The 18491-nt window shown below is 46.1% G+C and overlaps 1 protein-coding gene across 1 annotated transcript in view; it reads left to right on the top strand.

The window, feature by feature from the left end:
• The first annotated feature begins 261 nt into the window (after positions 1–261).
• Positions 262–18491, top strand: part of OLFM2 (olfactomedin 2) — a 219537-nt gene continuing 201307 nt past the window's right edge. Inside the window, exon 1 of the mRNA XM_082208546.1 lies at positions 262–433. Within this exon, the coding sequence (XP_082064672.1) occupies positions 377–433 (57 nt within the window). The 5' untranslated portion in view covers positions 262–376. The remainder of the gene's footprint in view (positions 434–18491) is intronic.

Here is an 18491-nt window from a genome sequence, read left to right as displayed (position 1 = left end):
TCGCCTCCTTCCCCTCGCCGGTTCGGAGAGGTGGCGCTGGGGCCGTGGGAGCGCACGGGGCGCGCTGCCTGGCTGGCCCAGCGCTAGGCGGAGCCTGCCTGGCTGCCTTTGGCCGGATCTCGCCCCCCCCCCCGTCCCCTGCAGCAACAGCAGCCGCCGCGGCGGGCGGCCACCGCCTTTCCCTCGCCTTCGCCCTGCCCGGGGGAGAAGAAGGGGGCGCCGTCGGTCCACCCATCTATCCACCCGCCCGGGGAGCGCTACCTTTTTGGCGGGGGATGCGGACGAGCCGCTGAGTGAGCGAGCCGGGCGGGGGGAGTCGGCTGGCTGGCACCCACCCGAGGCGAAGCTGGGCTGGGCTGGGCTGGGCGCCTGCACGATGCGCTTCCTCGCAGACCTGCTCTTGCTGTCGATCGCTGTCTCCAGGGCGGCTCAGGTAAATGTCCGTCGTGGCGCCCAAGGGTGCGCGTGTGGGTGCGCGCGCTCTGCTCTCGCGCCTCGGTGCAGGGCGCAAACGGAGCCTGCTGCTCTGGCCAAAAGGGGTTGGTGGAGGGAGGGACGCGAGTTGAGGCAGCAGAGTTGGCGCCTTCTCTCCCAGCGAGGGTCAGGGTGGTGATGCTGAAGTCACCCCCTGCTCCTTAGTCGGAAAGAGTGCCAAACACGGGTCAAGGGGCGGAGTCTTGCTCGTGTGTGTGTGTGTGTGTGTGTGTGTGTGTGATTTGACCGGATCTTCGCAGAAAAATATCCCACACCCAGTTAATTTATTCGCATTTTAAGCCCCGAGACTAGTGCGCAACGCTGTCCATTTTAGTTTTCCCCGCCGCCTCCGTTCCTGAGTCCACACCCACCTTTCCATCTCTCCATGCTATGAGACACTTTCCTGCTTCTGTCCTCTTGCCATCCATGCTGTGAGTTTGTCTATGTATATTCATTTTCTTTTCGATCTGGCTCTCAAAGTTCTGCTCTAGGGTCAGTGTGGTTTTATTCTAAAAGCGACCCTCTTATTTCTTGAAACACACCATTATATGCAAACCAGTCTATCGGATTTACTCCTCTTCTCCCCCCTCCCAACATCAATTTGTACTTAGGATAATAATTTGATGTTGATTTAGGTGGCCTTGAAGTCTTTACTGGTCTCCAACACATTAACGCCAACAGCATGGACAAGTTTCTTCCCAAGTCTTGCCCCAAAAGGGGGAGATACTCCTGAAAGTGGTTGGAATCAGGATGCTGAGAGTGAGTTATTTGGAAGGACACATGTTGAAGATTTCGCAGCTGTGGTTCCACACACTGATTCACAATGGCTGAGAAAGTTGATTTGTTTCTGTCAACGTTTGTGTAAGTTGGTTCTTTGAATGGGACAGTCCTGCTGTGATGAACATATGCGTGCTCCCAGGGGATGCCAGTCCATTAGGGTGGAGGAAGCACTGCCTATCTACTACTTACAACCAGGCAAGGCATGGCTAGTCTAATTATAACCTTCTTCCTCCTTAGAGAAAAGAAGAATCCGTTGGCTCTGGCTGAGCCCACTTTTGGCTTCTCTGCCTTCTGCCCCACCAGTCTCAAGGGGCACCAGCCACCATGAAGGATGCAGCTACATCAGTGAACCAGGGCATCCTGGCATTCTTTAGAAATGAATTGTGATGGGTTCCTCAATTTGAGAATCAGGAATTGCCTGCAACATTAGGCTGCTGAAGGGAAGGAGGCAGAGGGAGAAACCAGAAATTGATTTTTTATGGGAAAAGGCCAGTGGTGTGCAGTCAGTGGACTAGGCTAGTCCCATAAATGTTCCCAGTAAATTAAACGCTTCTGCCTGGCTTAGGGAGGGAGGCTCAATACTCTGATGGGGCCAAAGAGCACACCCACCATCTTCCCAAAGCCTGCCCAGCTTTAGTGCCTCCTTCCCAAAGCCTGGGAAGCTTCTGTCCAGCTTAGGGAGGGAGGCACAATTCTCACACATGTGATGTCAGGACGCTGCAATGTGACATCAGGACAATGTGATGTCTCGCATGTGATGTCAGACCCGCCACCCTCGCAAGCTGGCGCTTCTGGCCCTAACTAATTTCCCCTGTGGGAAATTTCACTGCACGCCACTGGAAAAGACTATGAGCCCTGTTATGACACTGAAAATCCATTCCTGCTCTGAGCATGTGTTCAGAGGTGGTGATGTGATCCTAAAGTCTATGGGTGGAAGGGCTAAATGTGGTATGTGTGCACAGAACAAGGTCCGTTCATGCAGTGGGGCTCCTTGCCCCTGCATGTACACTAAACCTGTGCTACAGCTTCCTGCAACCCTCCAGAGCAGATGTAAGATGCGTGGGAGGCACACTGGGGGAGGTGGAAAGTCCTGTTGCAAGAGTGAACCTTGTTCTATGTATGTCATTGGATAGTTGAATTCCACCCTATATGTAGATCTGATCCTTCCTGATCAGTAGTCCTGTTGATGGGGTTCTAGTAAAAAAAACACACCAAGAAAGTCAATCCTGCATGCCTGAAGTCTGCCCACCCTTCTTCAAGGCCATGCTTTCAGTTCATGTGGCCAACAGGGAGGGCCCAAAAAGCCTGTCCAGTGACACCAATGAACTGGATGTACTTCAAAACATACTGCCCCCTTTTGCAATGTGTCAGTGTTCTCAAGGGTTTTTAGTCAGGTGTGCTTGAGTTTCCTTGGCAAATATGGTGATCCAGGAAGGTAGAAAGATTGAGCAAAACAAGCACTGCTCCAGGAAAAATGTTATCATATTGCTCATGCTCCCACAACAGGGTCCCACACAAAGTGATAAAAGGCTGGCATTCACACTCATTTTAAGCGTGACTGATCTAAAGTAGATGTTGACAGGTATGTCGAACCAGTCACTTGTGATCTACAGGACGATCACGGGGTGCTCCTGGTTGATTGCTGTGTCCTGACCAATCACCTGTGTCCTGACTGATCACCCCCCCCAAAAAAAGCAAAAGAAAAATCCTCCCCCCCAAGCTCACCATGCAGCCCTAGATATAAGAAGGCTGTTTGTGGGTCTTCCATTAGCTCTACACATGCTCAGAAGCATGCCAAGACTTCTTCATAGCCCAAAGTGGAGCAGAGCTATTAGAAATTGATTTTGAGGCAGCCTTGACTAACCCTGGCTCAAATGGGGAAAAAGATTAAACAAACCTAGAGCGTTGTTGAGTATGGCTATGAATACATGATCAGCATGAGATCTACAAGATGCTTTAAGCGTGACTAGACAAAGACTTGGAAAAGGGTTCATCAGGGAATCTATTTTCTCTTGCTTCATTCACTAAAACCAGTCCATCTCTAGCTCCAAATCTGAAAGGTGGGATCAAATAGCTGGTCAACTACTTTTATGAGTCCTGGTTTGCCCTTCTGTGTCCTTTACTTCAGGGATAGAGAACCTGGGGCCCTCCAAATGTTGTTGGACTACAAATCACATCATCCTTGACCACTTGCCATGTTGGCTGGAGATGATGGGAGTCGGGATCCAGGAACATCCAGAGGACCACAGGTTCTTCATCCCTGCATTATTTCTTTGCAGTCTCTTGGTGTTAAATAGGGACCTGGTTAGCACTGACTTTATAAGCAGAGACCATATATTACTTAGTAAGACCATATGTACATAGTGATACAAATAGAAGACTGCTATCAAAATACTCATAAAAGAAATGTAAACAGAAGCCATATGTTCCACTGAGCAGATGCCAAAGAGCTGAGCACATTGGCTCTACCCATTGACTCACTTCCATATGAAATGAGATGTAGTCAAATGGCTCTTTAACCCCTTCTCACCCACCATTGAAACTGTACCTCTAAGCATCCTAGCAACCTATATCAATTTCTCTGTTTCTTGTTCATGGGAGTGAGCAGCTGTGGTACAAAAGGAAATGACTTTGGCAGAGCCCTTTCTGCTGTTAACCCTGGGTGAGAGGAGGTGAAGGAGTCCATTGTCTTTGTGCCAACTTAAGCCATGGAACCTTTGGCCCCTTAGATGCCAGTGGGCTGTGGCTCCTATCAGTCCCAGCCAACATGACCAATGGTCAGGAATGGTGGCAGTTGTCCAGCAGCCTGTGGAGGACCACAGCTTCCTCATCCCTGATAAGGGAAAGTGGCATCCTTGATAAGAGAAAGAGCGTAATTGTCCTATCCACCTTCTTCAGGGAGGAGGGCTGTGTTGGCAGACTTTTTTAAAACACACACACACACACACAGAGAGAGAGAGAGAGAGAGAGAGAGAGAGAGAGAGAGAGAGAAAGTAATGAGTTCTAGAAACTTGCTCTTAAAATAAACTTGTTCTTATAGCAGGAATGTGTTGTATGGGTGGATGAGTGAGTGAGAGAGAAGTGAACCGTATTATAGCAGACATGAAGATCAAGAGAACACTGCCATTTAAAACGCCAACAGGAATGCAGGTTGAATATTGGGTTTTTCTCACTTTTGAATTCTGATCTCAAAATTCTGGTGGCCATTGCAAAATCTACAAACTTAAGTGGTTATGCTTATGAGCAATGAAACCTTGCAAAATTTCAATGTTTTCATTTCCTAAAGCAAACACACCATTGAGTTATTTTTAACCCTTTGGTTTCATTCTTATGCTAATTGCTGAAAGAAAGCCAATGCATCACAATTTTAGAATCTGTGGTGTATTGTGACTTTGTGAGCCAAATTCCATGCAGAAAAGTTTTAGGGGCTCAATTATGCCATGAACAGTATTGGGGCGTAGCTAGCTGTTCCAGCACCCAGAGGGACAGGAGTGGGCAAGCCACCCACAGAGTCCACCAGGTGGGCGTAAGCCTCATGTTGCCGTTTCGGGCAGCGTGGGGCCCCGAGCCACCTTGTCACTCCCAGGAGAGACACGTGGCTCAGGAGTGCTACAGGTTAGGCCCCATGGTATTTGATGCCCCCATAGTGTGCCATTTTGTCACTCCTTCAGGGATTACACCCAGGGCGGACCGCACCCCCTCCCTATGCCCCTGGACAGTATTGAAAGTACAGTGGTGCCTCACAAGACGAAAAGAATCCGTTCTGTGATTCTCTTCGTCTAGCGGTTTTTTCGTCTTGCAAAGCAAGCCCATTGGCGGATTAGCGCTATTAGCAGCTTTTAGCGGCTTATCTGCTGATCGGATCAGCTGATAAGCGGCTTAGCGGCTTAGAAAAAAGGGGGGGAGGAAAAAAACCAGCAGGAGCTCGCAAGACATTGTCGTCTTGCGAAGCAAGCCCATAGGAAATTCGTTTTGCGAAGCACCTCCAAAACGGAAAACTCTTTCGTCTAGCGAGTTTTCCGTCTTGCGAGTCATTCGTCTTGCGGGGCAGCACTGTATGGCAAACTAAATTCATTTTAAAATTGACAGGATTTGAATAGGTGGGTGGATTTGTGTGTGTGTGTATCTTGTTTTGAAATTGAAAATAGAATTGAAACTAAAATTCTACCCATGTGTGCTACATGTACAAAGTAGCAAAGTCAAATTTGTGGGCAACATCCCTGTTCCCTGCCCACTGATAAACAGATTCCTAGTTGCAATGTACTCCAGTGTATTAACAAATTTGTCATCTCTTGCTTTTCTCCCAACATTACAAAATTAGGCAAAAACTACAGTGTTTAAACCTCCATACCAGTGCCCCCCTAAAAAAACAGCAGTAGCTGAATTAAGCCATGATTAAAATGTGGTCATAGACTATCACCTGGCCCCTCTTCACTCTGTAATGAATTTCTGATGTAAACTGCAGGCATGGTAAGGGATTTAACAGAACAGCAAATATCAAGAGCGAATACAATTAAAAGCTTGATAGTTTGTGCAGCATGTATATTAGGGGTTGCCAACCTTTTTAGTCTTGTGGTCACATTTGGATTTTTGAACAAGTGCCATGGGACCCTCAGGTCACTTCTCTGCCCGCCACCCACCACTAAGAGAACGAGAGGGGAAATGCACACATGCACACATTCATTTCCCAAGGCATCTGGTTGAAAGAGGAGGTGGGAAGGAGCACCACTCTTTCAACTGCCTCCTTTGGCTATACACACTTTTCAAGGGAGAGTAACTCAACCACTTGCACCACCTCAAGATCAAGGGGGCAGGAAGCTTGAATGGGGAGGGGTGAACTCAGAGGCACCGGGGAAATTCTAAAGGGCACCATTGCACCTATGGGTGCCATATTGGTGACCCTGATGCAATACCACTTAAATAATAGAATCATAGAATTGTAGAGCTGGAAGGGATCCACAACGTGGGTCTCCATGGAGGGCAAAACTGCCGGCTGAGGAGCTGACAAGCAGCAGCACTGGGATCTCTGAGGTAGCTTCAGGCCAGCCATCATTTTAGTTCACTGTAATGTCCCTGAGGAATAATTGCTCCAGGACATCACGGGAAATTAAAATGCTGGTCTCCAATGAGCAATACTCTGCTGGGTGTATTGTGGGTAATTTAAAATGGGCTCACAGGCCCAGGTGCCGGGGCTGAGCAGTATGCTGGGGCCCCAGCAGTTGCCAGTGTGAGTAGTCCTGGTGCAGCGGGAGGGTGGGAATCAACTGGCCACTGCTGGGAATGCTTCCAGGAAAGGGAGGAAGGTGCAAAAGAAAGCGGTGACTGGCTGCATATGCCAGTTACTATCTGTGGACCTCTGAGGGAGTCCATTCGTATCCAGGCCCTGGGCTCTTAAGATTTGACTGAAAACCATTGGGGGGAGCCTTGTATTTTAATCCTACACAGGTATAAGTGGGATGCAGTTAGTCAGTGGCTAGTATTTTTATGAAACACTTCATGTGCTTAGAGGCACTCTTACGCCTTTTGGTTTTGAATCCTAGCCTGCTAAGCCTCACACCCTCCAACCAGCCCAGCGTGCTTTGGTTTCTCAGAAGAATGAACCCTACTCTATTCAGTGCAGCTGCAAACAGCAGGTGTCAGATAGATTTTGCCCAAGGTAAAAGAGCCTGCAGTGTTTAGAAAGGTCAGACATATGCATGTGTTCCTAACTTTTACTTAAAGAGGTTTTGTTTTTAATAATGGAGGCCAGTTGTGTTGATGGTGTGAAGTGGAGGGAGTTAAGCCCCATCTCTTTTCTGTCTGATTGGCTGTATTTTGGATGGTGGAGAAAATGTGGGGGTCTTCTGTAGACTTAGCACTGGGATTGGGATTGGTGGTAGGATTGTTGGTGTGTTATTTATATTTAGATTTATAGCTTGCCAAATGAGGTTCTGTAGTGCCCACAGCTGGGGTAAAATGCATATTATCTTATTTCATTGTCAAGTTGCATGGTGTTGAGGCCTCTGAAGAATCAAGGTCCAGCTGTCAGGGCAAAAGAGGCAGGCTGCTACACTGCAAAATATTGTCAGGCAGGAGTGAGTAAGCAACCAGTGGTCCTTTTAGATGTTGTCAGATGACAAGCACCATCACCTCTGGCTATTGGCCATGTTGGCTGAGGCTGATGAGAGTTGGAGTCCAACAACATCCACAGCTCTCCCAGCTCTGTGGATGGGTTACTAAGAGGTCCAGTGTTAAACGACAGTGTGGAAGGAAAGAAGAAGAAGTGAAGTAAAGCAATACATGACAAAATGAGGATACGTGACCAGGTATAGGAAGACAACTGGAGAGCTAACCTTAGTGGTGGGGATCTGAAGGCAGAAACAGAAGATGGAGTGTGTTTTGTTCATAGTCACCAGAGTCTTGGCTGAAGAGAACCTCGCCTTGTTTCCAAGGCTTCTGGTTTGAGCTCAGTGAAATTTAATTCTTGAGCTTGGTTCACACTGGCATGAACATCTCTTGATTTCCTTACACTTGACTGTTGGCTGCTGACATGAACTAAGGAGGGTTGTGCTTGTGTGGCATGAAAGATGGGTTCATCCAGGTTTTAGAGAAAGATAGAAACACCCTCACCTCCCGTGCTGATTTTGCCTTTTCCCCTGAAAGCCTGGTACAAAATGAAAGATGAGCCCAGAAGTGAGCTGAGAGAGTGGGAGCAAAGTTTCATATGTATATGTTCTTATCTAGGAAGAGCAAACAGCCCTTTGCGGTGATTTCTGCCCCCCAAGGAGAAACGTTCACTCCTCACAGAGCTACAGTTCCTAGAGTAGTTTACCAGTCAATCCTGCTTCCCAGGAAACTCTTGAAATTGTAGCTATGTGAGGGGAACAGGGGTCTCTGTGAAGACACTCCAGTCCTGAGCAGGAGCAGCCTGCAGTGAGATGGGAATTTGCACCCACACCGAGCCTTGCTTCTGGGGTTGGCTGGCAGCAGTGGCTTCTGGCAAGATCTTGGGGAGCACTCACAAGGTCTTGAGCAAGCTCTGAGCTAGCTCGCAAGAGCTCCGCAAGATCTCACCCAAAGCTGTGAGGTCCCAGCGGCAGGAGCAGCATGCTGCAAAATACACATGTGTGTTAATCTCATGTGAAAACTACAGAGGCTTCCCCCCTATAATAAACTTCTTTCCTAATCAAAACATTTCCATTAGGATAATAATAATAATAATAATAATAATAATAATAATAATAATAATAATAATAAAATTATACCCCGCCCATCTGGCTGGGTTTCCCCAGCCACTCTGGGTGGCTTCCAACAAAATATTAAAATACAGTAGTTTGTTAAACATTAAAAGCTTCCCTAAAGAAGCTTTAAAGAAGCTTTTAATTCTTAACAGAAAATCTGATGTCTGATGTACTTGTTGGTAATATAGAAGCACAATCCTAATGTGACTAAATACATTCATGTGACCTGTCTCTAATGACCTTAGAAAAGTGATTCATTGTAGGGTCTGTACCTTTCGTAATTCGTAAGGTTGTTTTTTTAAAGTGGCTGCTTTTTTGCTGTGCTTGGTTGAGTTCTCCCTTTCTGCACAAGGGATTAGGAAGCAAAGGTCACTTCTGATCACTGAGAATGGTGGTACAAAGTCAACTAACTGAACCCAAAGTCTGCCTCAAGGAAACACAACTTTTGCATTCAGATTTCTAACCTATCATGTTACAAAGACTGAGGATGAGAAAAAACAGAGAGAAAATTAGCATTTTCAAAATGAACATTAAAATCCTGCTTTTGCATTTTGTTTTATTCCGACAGCCAAAATCCAGCCAAAATAATAAATAGGTATTGTAAGTGAATGGGTCTGGGATAACATGGCTCAATTCACACTGTATATAGTTCACTGAAAGCAACATTGCTTTGGTCCCTGTGTTTCAGCTCTAATTAGCACATCAAATACTTTTGAGACAATAGTGGGTTAAATAGCAAAACGCTATAGAGACTGATAGAGTGACTCACAATGCCAGAGTCTCTATTCAATCCATTCAATCCATTGTGTTTTCTTCTTCTTTTTGAGAGAAATCATTAGAGTTCTGAATTGTATTTCCCAAGCCTGGTTTTTGTTTTTTGGAAAGGCATTGTACAGGTTTCCTCTGATTAAAATAATGGCCAGGAGATGAGGTTTGGAGTGGGGCTTTGGGAGAAGATTTCATCTTTTTGTATGTTGCAGGGTGGGGTGAAGTTGTTTGGCTATTCTTAAATCGTTCCCATGAATTCACGTAAAGAAGCTGTTTGGGCACAGGCGAAGCGTCAGGATCTTCCAGGTGTACCACCTATGCTGCTTTCAATGTATATCCTTCAGTGTGTAAATAAAAAGGAAGAGACTGTATCAGATGTGTGCATGCTGATGCATGCATTACATAGGTACAATCACCAAATGTGTGTGATTGGCCGCAGCTCAGTATTGAGCATGCATCTGGTAGTAAAAACCAGGCTCATCTCTGATGTGTGAAATAGCCACAAGCATTTGTAGTAGAGATGGAGAGCTCTCTCAAAAGCACCACCGATTAAATCAGAAAGATAATCCCCACCCCCTGCTGTTCAGAAGACTGGGAAAAACACACTTCAGCTCTCAGTCTCCATTGAATGGGGACAGATTTAAGAGGCTACAGTAGCAAAACACATGGGGAGGGTGGAAATCTCATCATATCCATCCCTTAGTTTTGGGTTCCCTCTTGCTGCTGCAGCCTCTTACTTTCTCCTCTATATGTAATGCAGTCAAGTGATCTCTTACTAAGTTCACCTTGTAGGTGATGAGCTCCCCACCCCCAGAACACCCCACTTTCTCCCATGCAAGCAAGAGGAAAACTGTGGCCCTCCAGTTGTTGCTGAACTAAAGCTATTATCACCCCTGACCATTGCCTATATGGGGTCCTATATGCTCATGGGGTCCGGAGTCCAACAACTTCTGGATGGTCTCAATTCCTTTCAGCATCCTGTTCTCACAGTGACAGTGGCCAACCAGATGTTCATGTGAAGCTCTCAAGCAGGACTTGAGCACAACAGCACTCTCCCCACCTGTGATTCCCAGCAACTGGGATTCCAAGGCATAGCACCTCTGACAGTGAAGGTAGTAGACAGCCATTGTGGCTAGCAGCCATGGATACCCTTATCCTCCATGAATTTGTCTAATCCCCTTTTAAACCTTTCACAGTTGGAGGCCAACACTACATTCCATAGGAGTTTTAACTGTGCAAACATAAATTTGTGGATTCAAAAGAAGTTTCTGAAGAAACTGAAATTGACCAACTCTATGAAGACTTACAAGACCTTATCGAAGTGACACCAAAGAAGGATGTTCTGCTCATTATAGGGGATTGGAAAGCTAAAGTAGGGAATCAAGAGATAAAAGGAACAACTGGCAAGTTTGGCCTTGGAGATCAAAATGAAGCAGGGCAAAGGCTAATAGAGTTCTGTCAAGAGAACAAGCTGGTCATCACAAACACGCTTTTCCAACAACACAAGAGACGACTCTACACATGGACATCACCAGATGGGCAACATCGAAATCAGATTGATTATATTCTCTGCAGCCAAAGATGGAGAAGCTCTATACAGTCAGCAAAAACAAGACCTGGAGCTGACTGTGGCTCAGATCATCAGCTTCTTATAGCAAAATTCAAGCTTAAACTGAAGAAAGTAGGAAAAAACAATGGGCCGGTAAGATACAATCTAAACCAAATCCCTTATGAATACACAGTGGAAGTGAGGAACAGGTTTAAGGATTTAGATTTGCTGGACAGAGTGCCTGAAGAACTATGGGTGGAGGCTCGCAACATTATACAGGAGGCAGCAACTAAAACCATCCCAATGAAAAAGAAATGCAAGAAAGCAAAGTGGCTGTCCAACGAGGCCTTACAAATAGCTGGGGAGAGAAGGCAAGCAAAATGCGAGGGAGATAGTGAAAGATACAGGAAATTGAATGCAGATTTCCAAAGAATAGCAAGGAGAGACAAGAAGGCCTTCTTAAACGAGCAATGCAAAGAAATAGAGGAAAACAACAGAATGGGAAGAACCAGAGATCTGTTCAAGAAAATCGGAAATATGAAAGGAACATTTCGTACAAGTTACAGATAAGTAGCCGTGTTGGTCTGCCATAGTCAAAATAAAAAAATTCCTTCCAGTAGCACCTTAAAGACCAACTAAGTTAGTTCTTGGTATGAGCTTTCGTGTGCATGCACACTTCTTCAGATACACACTGAAGAATATCTGAAGAAGTGTGCATGCACACGAAAGCTCATACCAAGAACTAACTTAGTTGGTCTTTAAGGTGCTACTGGAAGGAATTTTTTTATTTCGTACAAGGATTACCATAATAAAGGACAAAAGTGGTAAGGACCTAACAGAAGCAGAAGACATCAAGAAGAGGTGGCAAGAATACACAGAGGACCTATACCAGAAAGATATGGATGTCTCGTACACCCCAGGTAGTGTGGTTGCTGACCTTGAGCCAGACATCCTGGAGAGTGAAGTCAAATGAGCCTTAGAAAGCACTGCAAATAACAAGGCCAGTGGAAGTGATGGTATTCCAGCTGAACTATTTAAAATTTTAAAAGATGATGCTGTCAAGGTGCTACACTCAATATGCCAGCAAGTTTGGAAAACTCAGCAGTGGCCAGAGGATTGGAGAAGATCAGTCTACATCCCAATCCCAAAGAAAGGCAGTGCCAAAGAATGCTCCAACTACCGCACAATTGCACTCATTTCGCACGCTAGCAAGGTTATGCTTAAAATTCTACAATTAAGGCTCAAGCAGTATGTGGACCGAGAACTCCCAGAAGTGCAAGGTGGATTTAGAAGAGGCAGAGGAACCAGAGACCAAATTGCAAACATGCGCTGGATTATGGAGAAAGCTAGAGAGTTCCAGAAAGGCATCTGCTTCTGCTTCATTGACTATGCAAAAGCCTTTGACTGTGTCGACCACAGCAAACTATGGCAAGTTCTTAAAGAAATGAGAGTGCCTGATGACCTCATCTGTCTCCTGAGAAATCTCTATGTGGGACAAGAAGCTACAGTTAGAACTGGATATGGAACAACTGATTGGTTCAAAATTGGGAAAGGAGTACGGCAAGGCTGTATATTGTCTCCCTGCTTATTTAACTTATATGCAGAATTCATCATGCGAAAGGCTGGGCTGGATGAATCCCAAGCCGGAATTAAGATTGCCGGAAGAAATATCAACAACCTTGATGGCAGAAAGTGAGGAGGAATTAAAGAACCTCAAAAAAACGAAGATCATGGCCACTGGGCCCATCACCTCCTGGCAAATAGAAGGGGAAGAAATGGAGGCAGTGAGAGATTTTACTTTTTTGGGCTCCATGATCACTGCAGATGGTGACAGCAGTCACGAAATTAAAAGGCGCCTGCTTCTTGGGAGAAAGTTGATGGCAAACCTAGACAACATCTTAAAAAGCAGAGACATCACCTTGTCAACAAAGGTCCGTATAGTAAAAGCCATGGTTTTCCCAGTAGTGATGTATGGAAGTGAGAGCTGGACCATAAAGAAGACTGATCGCCGAAGAATGCGTGCTTTTGAATTATGGTGCTGGAGGAGACTCTTGAGAGTCCCATGGACTGCAAGAAGATCAAACCTATCCATTCTTAAGGAAATCAGCCCTGAGTGCTCACTAGAAGGACAGATCGTGAAGTTGAGGCTCCAATATTTTGGCCACCTCATGAGAAGAGAAGACTCCCTGGAAAAGACCCTGATGTTGGGAAAGATGGAGGGCACAAGGAGAAGGGGACAACAGAGGATGAGATGCTTGGATGGTGTTCTTGAAGCTACCAGCATGAGTTTGATCAAACTGCGGGAGGCAGTGGAGGACAGAAGTGCCTGGCGTGCTCTGGTCCATGGGGGTCACGAAGAGTCGGACACGACTAAATGACTAAACAACAAATGTGGATTCCTGTTGAGCATTCTTTCAGTGGTGAGCCTCCTGTTTTGTTGTTGTGTAATGGAACCTTGCCACTTAAAATTGGCCATCTCTGAGTAAGAGCAGACGCCAATGATCAATTGAGCAAAGATTTAGTTGATGGATTGGGATCAGTTAATAATCGTTAAGCCCATAAAAATATGTAGGTTTGCTGCATGTGCTACAGGCTGTGGGTATATCCATGTTGGTTTGTTATCTTCTGTGATGCATCCCTTACTTAACCTGGCTGTCCAGCAAGGAAAAGACTTTGAAGTCCCCCCGCCCCCTTCCATAACTTGGTTTTAACTGTGCTTCTGTTCTTGGAAGCCAACTGAAGGTGGGTGGTACACTTAGTTTCTTTTATTCAGTTTGCCTGGCGTTTTTTTATTAGACAGCTTGGCTTCTTGAATATTCACTGGGGGCTGCAAGTCCTTTCTTCACATTGGCTTTGCCTACTGAATATTCAGGAGGCTGCCAAGAGCTTTGCTGCTCTTGCTGTGGCTGTTTGGAAGCAGTCCATGAGATTTTGGCAAAGGGTTCTTCCTCCTGCCCTTGGACAAGAGAGGCTACTGAAGGAGAGGTTTTTGCTTCTGCCTTGGGCTTCCATTTGCTCAGCAGTTTGAATGATGAAATTTAGGAAAGGAGAAATGCTTGGGGCAAGAGAGGGTTTTGTTCCCTTATTCCAGCCTTCACTAGCCTAGTGACTTCCAGATGTTTTGGACTACAGATCCCATGAGCAATAGCCAGCTCAGCTGAATGTAGCTGGGACTAAGGGGAGAACATATGGAGAGCACCATCTTGCTAAAGGATGCATTATTCTCTGGGGTGGCCTGCATATTCCACAGGTAGGTCATGCACTAGGTTCACACCAACTTCATCACACCACAAGTGCACACAGCACATGGTGAAACTCTGAAATTGGCTCCCACTAGAAGTAGTGGCTTTAGAAGATGATTAGACAAATTACTGTAATGGAGGAAAAGAAGGCTGTCAATGGCTGCCAGTCACAATGGCTGTGTTCTACCTCTGTTGCCAGGAGGCAGCCTGCCTCTGAATCCCAGTTGCTGGTCAGGCTGGATTATTATAATTATTTATTTGGTTTTCCTTCTGGCCTTTTTAAGCTTACTGAAGTTACACAAGGAAAACAAAATGACAAAGATACAAGGGACAGAAAGAACAGACTCACATACACATAACAGACAACACGCATAACAGACACCATGTAACATGTAAACATAGATATTTCCATCCCGAATTGGTTATCATAAGGAGTTGGCTCGCTTCTTGTTTGTTTCATTAAGTGAAGTTAGTAGGAGATCCTATATGAAGTGGTTTTAGGAGCATCCTTGCCTCTTCAAACACCACCAGTTAATCAAACTGGCAGGGCTCACAACGCTTAGTTGCCTGGGTACACTTTTATATATGCGTTGTTTTTTAATTTCTTTTTAAAAAGAGAACTAAAGGGAAAGGACCCCTGGCTCCCTGCCTTCAAAGAATCTACCCTGAGTGCAGCTGAGGGGACACATGCTCCTCCCTTGCTTTTCAGGGCCCGCTTTGGGCAGCTGCCCAGGATAAGGAAAACATAAAGGAAAACCAAATTACAAGGATTCTGAAAACTGAACACAAGTCCCAACCACTCATCTGACACTTTTTCATGGACTGACCTCTCACAGGGTTGGCCCTGAGTCCTGAGCTATCTAGTTTCCTCCCCAGACCTTCAGCCCTCACCCTTATTCCATATTCCATGGGTGCTTCCTTTCCACTCTGCCGTGTCCCCCCAGCTCCTGCTAGGCTATCCCTCCTGGCAACCTCCTACCTAGCATTACAAACTTGAGAAAAGGGACCCTACTGGACACCCATGAAGCGTGGTGCCAGCTCAGGCGCTCCCTGGATAGAAATCTCACATCAGAACACCCCTCTTGCTTTCAGAAGCGAGTTCACGCACGACACGCGTGTTACGACTCGACTGGTGTGGCTGGGGTGAGGACAGAAAGAAGAGACCTTCCAGCCCCTTGCTTTCAAAGAGACGGCACCGCGTGCGTAGAGGTGGGTTTTGAAGCCGGTCCTCTGTGTCTTAATGCAGGCTCTCTTTGGGGTGGTTGGCTGGAGATTAAGAGAAGGTATAGAGCTCAGAACTCCCTTGTTGAGTTGAGTGGTGGTCCACAGGCTCTCTCACCGAGAGAATGTCAAGAAAGAACAATAGGCAAGAGGGCAGAGAATTCGGTTGCCAGGAAATTTCCACCCCACTCCCACCAGTGCACTGGATTTTAACCTATACACACGTGCCTTCCTAGCGATCCCAGGATCAATGAAACAAGCCGGCTGGATCTTGCATTTGCTCCCTGGCTGGGTCCTTTGAGGCCAGCTAGTTACCACCTATGCAGTATGGCCTCAGATCAGGACACTTTCTCTGGGCTAAATTTGCCTGGTGCGCACTGGAAAATCCAAAATTTCCTGCCAAACTACAGAGGAGAACCACTAGCCCCACATGGGGCACCATCCGTTAAGGAAAATTCCGGGTTAAGAGACTACTCAACAGCCCAGCTTGTCGGAGTACAAGTCCCCCACGGGTCCATGCAGTCAGTAAAAGAAGGAAATTTCAGCCAAGCAATTTGGAGCAAAACAGCAGTCAGTAGACTTAGATCCTTTATTCAACAGCAGCGAGTGAACCCAGAACATGGGGCGACGTTGACTTTTAAAACATTCCCACCATATCCCAGAATACAGTTCACACAGCATCATCAATATATCATTGCTACATCACTAACATGTCACAAAAGGGGACAGTTACACAAGATTAGCATAGACAGATATGTCAGGGCAACACCCAAGTACAGTGGTACCTCGGGTTACAGATGCTTCAGGTTACAGACTCTGCTAACCCAGAAATAATACCTCAGGGTAAGAACTTTGCTTCAGGATGAGAACAGAAATCGCGCGGCGGGGCGGCAGCGGAAGGCCCCATTAGCTAAAGTGGTACCTCAGGTTAAGAACAGTTTCAGGTTAAGAACGGACCTTCAGAACGAATTAAGTTCTTAACCCAAGGTACCACTGTATAAGATTAGCATAGGCAAACATGTCTTTAGTACCCACCACCCAAAAGTACAATAGAACTTCCTTTGCATGTCTGGAGCCTGAGACAAGTCTGATGATGAGTTTTGGCTTCCCTTGGAGAACAATGAGCCCAACAATTGTCACATCTGGGCATTTCCTGGGTTAGGAAGTGTGCATACATGTCTTCAAGCTTGGGGAGGTGGCAGGGGAAAGAATACTTTTTACAAGGGCAAAAATGGAATGGAGGAATTTGGCAAAGGGGTTGATTTTATATGATTCATAAAGCTAGGTATCTTCCCTGAGCTGTCAAGTCAAAAGGATACATTCAGGCATAATATTTGTAGCATTGTAGCCAGTCGCAATGGCTGTGCTCCACCTCTGCTTCCAGGAGGCAGCCTGCCTCTGAATCCCAGTGGCTGGTCCTTCCGAGTGGGGAGAGTGCTGTTGTACTCATGTCCTGCATGTGGGCATCAAGGTGCTGGGCTAAATGGGCCATTGGCCTGAACCTATTAAGCTGATCTAGGCAGAATCACCTCCTCTCCAAAGTGCAATCTTACCTTGACATTGCCGTCATTAAACATGGCCAATCAATATTTTGTGAGAAAATACATTCAACAATATGTGTTAAAATATTAAATTTGGGCTAGTACAGATAATATTATGTGATATCTAGAGGATGAGCAAGATGGTATTGCAAAGGTCCATTGAACCTTATTCTGGGTTTTTCTTATGGCTAAACTGTGAATTGGAGGGTGCTTGTCTCTCATAAGCATGAGTGGGTGTGATGGATTGGAAGATAGCATCCTAACATCATTTAAAGTTGTGTAAGCACCAAGAATGCTTTCTGAGCAATCTGATTTGGAAAACTGAATATCCTTGGGGTAAGAAGTACTCACGAGGATGCAGGTGGTGACCTTTTCCCCTATGGTTTTACTGATGTTCTGGGATATGGGGAGGGAGAAGTGAAAGGAGATCCTTTCATTTGTGGGAATTAGCTGGTGTCCCCCTGTTTGCCCACTAACTAGGTATTCCTAGAGGCCTACATCCTCCCAATAATTCTTCCTTCCTTTGTGGTATGCATATACCGTAACTAACTTTTGACCTTCCTATTTTGCTTCTTCTGTTAGTTCCAGATCAATGTCCTATGCTTCTTTTCATCTCCCCAACACATCTCCCCTGGTTTCCATTTCCTTAGTGGCCCAGTCATCCCTGGAAAACCTGCTTCCAGGTTTCTTCCACTGAAACTAGAGGGATCCACAATGAACATTCTCTCTCAGCTGTTGTAGGTCTTGCAATGTCAACCGGGCGCCAGTGGCTCTTGAAGGGTGTGTATATGCTTTGGGACTGGGCATGTCAGAGGCATAGGAGCACTTCCACAGCTCTTTCTATGCATCATGACAGCCCAAGACAAGCCAACTCAAGTTGCTGCCCCACCACCGTCTTTCTCATGAAAAGACCTTGATCATTTTCCTGTAAACTTGCAAAAACAGACTTGCTATGAAAAAGGATTTCCTTTGTGCATACCCATCTTCTACAATCTGCAGGTGACTGCAGGCAGGGTATTACTGGAATGGTTGTCAGATTGTCATCTCACTACTAGCAAACTTTGCCAGTAAGTTTGATTCACAGTCTCTTTGGGTGGATGATGATTTGAAAGGATATAAATGTGCTGCGTTGGTGCTTCTTGTGACCACTGCACATCATACAAATGGCCAGTCCATTTTCTGGAGATTAGGATGGAACCCTTCCCTTCCCTACAGGTATGAAGGTGGTCTGTTGCCCAGAGACCAGGAGCAGGTACAATATCACCATATATTTGAAGAACCAAGCACACATTTATTGAGGAAGGCCTTTGTTAGGAACATAGGAATCTGCCTTGTTCTGAATCAGACCCATTGGTTTTTCTGGCTCAGCATCATCCACATCAAGGTTGGGGGGCCGTTGGCATGCAGCCCTAATCAGGCTCATCACAAGGCCATCTCCCACAAATCATGCCACCTGCCCCACACTTGATTTCAGGTGTGGGGCAGAGACAGATGCAGCTTGAAAGGAACGATTGGGAGTTTAGAGGCAGCTCCCATTTTTTAAATTTGCAAGTGGGATTCCCTGGCAGCGCATATTGGCCAGAGCCAGTTCTCTACCTCTGGTGTGCATTGACTGGCAGAGGCTATCCAGGATTTCAGATACTGGAGATGCCAGGGATTGAACCTGGGACCTTCCGCTTGCAGTGCAGGTGCTCTC

Source organism: Podarcis vaucheri, assembly GCF_965113315.1.
Source record: "Podarcis vaucheri genome assembly, chromosome: 2".
NCBI classification, from domain to species: domain Eukaryota; kingdom Metazoa; phylum Chordata; class Lepidosauria; order Squamata; family Lacertidae; genus Podarcis; species Podarcis vaucheri.
Note: the sequence above shows the minus strand (reverse complement) of the source record. Positions and strands in the feature narration are given on the sequence as shown.